At 59.8% G+C, this 3,894-nt stretch overlaps 1 protein-coding gene across 10 annotated transcripts; it reads left to right on the forward strand.

Annotated features, from left to right (window-relative positions):
* Nucleotides 1-616: 616 nt before the first annotated feature.
* On the forward strand, nucleotides 617-3,043 carry TTC32 (tetratricopeptide repeat domain 32). 10 transcript variants are annotated; one of them, XM_069103003.1, is made up of 4 exons: nucleotides 617-1,002; nucleotides 1,486-1,770; nucleotides 2,334-2,500; nucleotides 2,884-3,043. In XM_069103003.1, the coding sequence occupies exons 1-4, from the start codon at nucleotides 632-634 to the stop codon at nucleotides 2,886-2,888; spliced, it is 828 nt and encodes a 275-aa protein (XP_068959104.1). In that variant the 5' UTR covers nucleotides 617-631; the 3' UTR covers nucleotides 2,889-3,043. The 10 variants fall into 10 exon arrangements, with proteins under 10 accessions (XP_068959104.1, XP_068959106.1, XP_068959105.1 ...); XM_069103005.1 differs by having other exon boundaries at nucleotides 2,350-2,500; nucleotides 2,879-3,043; XM_069103004.1 differs by having other exon boundaries at nucleotides 1,486-1,754; nucleotides 2,879-3,043.
* The last annotated feature ends 851 nt before the right edge of the window (nucleotides 3,044-3,894 follow it).

Here is a 3,894-nt window from a genome sequence, read left to right on the forward strand (position 1 = left end):
GGCGGCGCTCTGGGAGGCCACGGTCGGACCCATCCCCGGGTGCGGGCAGCGCGCTGGGGCCGGACTCGGCTTCTGTGCGGTCCCTCTATGCTGACACTGCACAGCTCGGATAAGTCACTGGACCCGTGGCGGCTCCGCGTTGTGACACCCCACTGTGGGATGGCGCTGATGGTCACACCTGGGGAGGCAAAGGCAGGGAGGCTGGAGATGGGGGGCAGTGTGTGACTTCTGCTTCACGCAGGGAAAGGCCCGGCGGTGCGGGGTGTGCGTGCGTGTGCGCACGTGTGGCTGCGGGGCTGTGTGGCCGGGAGTGGCGCGGCCTGCTCCCTGCCTACGCTAGGGAGGGCAGCCTGCTGCCCCTCGCCCCCCAGGATCCGAGGTCATGGGGGGGAGCGTGCCCGGGGTTCCCACGCGTGGGAGCAGCTGCCACATCACGAGAGGAGGGGGATGTGGAGGAAGGTCCGGCCGGGAGGGGCCATCTGTCATCCACACGTGGCTCCGTCTCCTCTCACGTGACCCTCCCATTCCCCCCGCTAACTAGAGGCCGGGTTCTCTGGGGCTCCAATCCCGGCCGAGCCAGGTGCCCCTCGTTAGGAAGCCGCCTATCGGTCGCCCCCTCTCCTTCTACTTAATGATCGGACGGGACTATAAATATAACGACCAATCGAGCGCCGACGCAGCGCTCGGCCCGCCCCCCACGCGGCCTCAATACCCAGGGACCTGCGCGCGGGGATGCCTACGGTGGCCGGTAGGATCAGCCCTCAAATATCGCGAGAAGAACGGAGCAATTCCCAGCGGACGCGCCCCGGCCCGGCCTCGGCCCCGCCCCCAAGAGAGGAAAAGTTTGGCCGCCATGGATGGGCCACCGCCCCGCGGGAGCGATGGGCCCCTGGCCGAGGCCCACGCGCACTTCCGGAGGGGCGAACACCACGAAGCCGAGGCGCTCTATTCGGCCTACATTCGCCAGTGCGCCTGCGCGGATGGGGGAGCGCGCGCTGCCCCGTGAGTCTCGCGAGAGCTGCCCGCTCGGGAGGGGGGTGCCGGTGTCTGCATATTGGTGTAGTCATTACGGATTTGCCGGACGGATGGGGAAACTGAGGCCTGGCCCAGGGGAATCCTTGTGACCCCCCCCCCCCGTGAGACCCTGGCAGCGTGCTCGGCGTCACTGGGCCTCAGTTTTCCCGTCTAGTAAGGGCTCTGCCCCGTACAGGGCGGGGAAACCGGGGTGGGCTGGGCCCTGAGTCCGGAGCTCGGGGGGGCGGGGCGAGACCAGTCCGCACCTGGAAGCTCACACCCTGGAACCCAGCAGGCTCCGCGGTCACCGCCTGCCCGCCCGTCACGTGCTCCTGCCTCCCCCCAAAGCCCCCCCTTCGAGCCCAGAGGCGGTGAAGGGGGGTGGGGCGGTGAGGGGTCCGGCCTCCGGGGCCGTCTGCCCCTCCCCCTACCTGGAGCCCCCTCTGTTCCCGTTCCCTCCTCCCCTCTTAGGGCCACTGCCTGGGAGGCTTTGCCCAAACAGCAGCTCCCTGGGCACCGAGAGCGCAGCGTGGAGGCAGGGCAGCTTCAGAGGTCCAGGGGAGAGGTCAGCACCGGGAGGAGGCGGAAATACAAGCAGGGAAGCCACTCCCAGACCAGGGAGGGCCAGCGCCTGGCCAAAAGGCCGACCTCCAGAATGGGTAGAGTTATGACTGATGGGCTCAGAGCCAGAAGGCGGCCCCACCCTGAGACTCAGGGCCTGAAGGGCTCAGTACCAAAAGGTGTGAAAGCCTTCCTGTAAGTAGGCCTCCCCTAAGGGAGCCCCTCCCCCAAGCAAGCCCCTCCCCTAAGGGAGGTCCTCCCCCAAGCAAAACCCTCCCCTAAGGGAGCTCCTCCCCCAAGCAAAACCCTCCCCTAAGGGAGCTCCTCCCCCAAGCAAGCCCCTCCCCTAGGGGAGCTCCTCCCCCAAGCAAGCCCCTCCCCCTAAGGGAGGTCCTCCCCTAAGGAAGCTCCTCCCCCAAGCAAGCCCTTCTCCCTATGTGAGCTCCTCCCCCAAGTGAGCCCCTCCCCATGTAAGCTGCGGGTCACTCCTGCTGGGCACAGCTGGTATTGAAACTCCCCTGTGCCTTAGAGCTGGGCGCACGGCCTCGGTGCCACGGGAGAATGGAAGCACACGTGGTCACGTAGGCCTGTTAATGGACGGGGAAGGGCTTCACGGTCCATTAACATTAGGCATCCTCTGCTGTTCGGTGGGGAGGTTTGATTTGGGGGTGGGGGCTGTGACGGGGGGAGCCCCCCCAGGAGGGGGGTGGTGAGCAGGCGGGGTGGGCGGCTCAGCGGCGTGTCCCGTCTGTCTTTAGCCACTGCTCCCCCCAGGACCTGGCCACCGCCTACAACAACAGGGGTCAGATCAAGTACCTTCGGGTGGACTTCTCGGAAGCCGTGGAGGACTACACGGCCGCCATCGGGGCGCTGCCGCGCTTCGAGGTCCCCTACTACAACCGGGGCTTGATATTCTATAGGCTGGGTGAGGACGCTTCTGTGCGCTCCAGGGCGCTGGCTTCCTTTAGAGCCGGGGCGGGGGAGGCCCCCAGGTCACTCGGCTCTGCCAGAGGGCCAGGCCGGGCCGGCACCCCGGGAGGCCCGGCCGGCAGGGCCTCAGAACAGAGATCCCAAGCGCGGAGGCCGGCGGCGGGCCCCCTACTCAGGCCTGGCCCCTTTGTTCTTCCAAGGAGCGAGCCTGCGGCCTATCTTCCAGTGGCGTTTTTTAAGAGAATGCATTTTCTTTACTGGGAAGATTAAAAAGCCAAAACCCCAACCGTTACAGGAGGGTTAGGGTCAGGAAGGCGGGTGTGGAGGAGATTTAAAGGCTCCCGCGTTCTCCCCTTGTCGCCTTGTGCTGCAGGACAGTTTGACGAGGCTTTGGAAGATTTCAAGAGAGTGTTGGACTTGAATCCCGACTTTCAAGACGCTGCCCTGAGCCTGAAACAGACTATTTTAGATAAAGAAGCAAAACAGAAAAGCAGTTATTAAAAATCCTGCCATAATTAAAACAATTGCTGGTTCTTCACCTGACAGCCTGGATTGTGTTTGTTATTGGTTAAAACAGAAGAACCCCTGGAGATATGTTCATTCCCATTTAAGATAAAAGCAGGTGGGAGCAAGGATGGGCCGTGGCCTGGGCCTTTGGCTAGTTTTCAGGGTGACCAGACGTGGATGAGTATTTCCAATGCTTGTATTGAATGATGATTTCTAAATGTTCAAATATTTGAACTGGTAAAAATGTGTTATTGTAGTTGAGATTTACAGATGTGGGCAGTTTTTTTTAAGAATCCTAATTCAGTAGATCGATGATAAAACAAAAATTATTGGAGTAAAAAAAAGAATATATAAAATGCTGCTCAAGGAAGTATAAATTTGGAATCGCACATTCCTTACACAACTGTTGTCAGAAGGTACTTTGCACAAGGGGGCAGCCGTCCTTCCCCTAAAATGGTCTGGATGTGGCTGAGACACTCTCTACAGGCATCGTTCAGAGGTTCCTGTCAGGACGGTTTGAGTTTTCTGGTGAGAAATATTAGTGATGTGTTAATAGAAAATAAACCTAAAAATACAGTCTCCCCTGGGTCCAACCATCCATTGTGTAGGGAATTCGTAGCCTCGTGTTTTCCTGAAAACAGGAGTGGTGAGACCCTGCCTTGAATTTGTGTTGGAAATTTGAGGAAAACAGACCAAGCAGAGCTTTTACTGTGGGATTCATGAGCTTGTGTGGGTTTTTAAAGAATTTTGGTGCTTTTTTTTTTTTAAACAGTATAGATTTCCTTTGTAATCCTGGGTTTTATCTCATGAGTCTAAAAGCACGGTTCTAAGAAGGGGCCCCAGGCCTTCACCAGGTGACCAGAGGGCTCATCCCACAGCTGA

The sequence above is a fragment of the Petaurus breviceps genome, unplaced genomic scaffold (assembly GCF_028583685.1).
Source record: "Petaurus breviceps papuanus isolate PSGF00001 unplaced genomic scaffold, PetGlider_PUasm1.0 559, whole genome shotgun sequence".
NCBI lineage: Eukaryota > Metazoa > Chordata > Mammalia > Diprotodontia > Petauridae > Petaurus > Petaurus breviceps.

Bases quoted from the DNA above. Each gene is read 5' to 3' on its own strand.
- TTC32 (XM_069103003.1), top strand. From the start codon at position 632: ATGATCGGACGGGACTATAAATATAACGACCAATCGAGCGCCGACGCA. The intron at 1,003-1,485 runs GTGAGTCTCGCG...CTCCCCTCTTAG, and splicing joins GGGGGAGCGCGCGCTGCCCC to GGCCACTGCCTGGGAGGCTT. The intron at 1,771-2,333 runs GTAAGTAGGCCT...GTCTGTCTTTAG, and splicing joins AAAGGTGTGAAAGCCTTCCT to CCACTGCTCCCCCCAGGACC.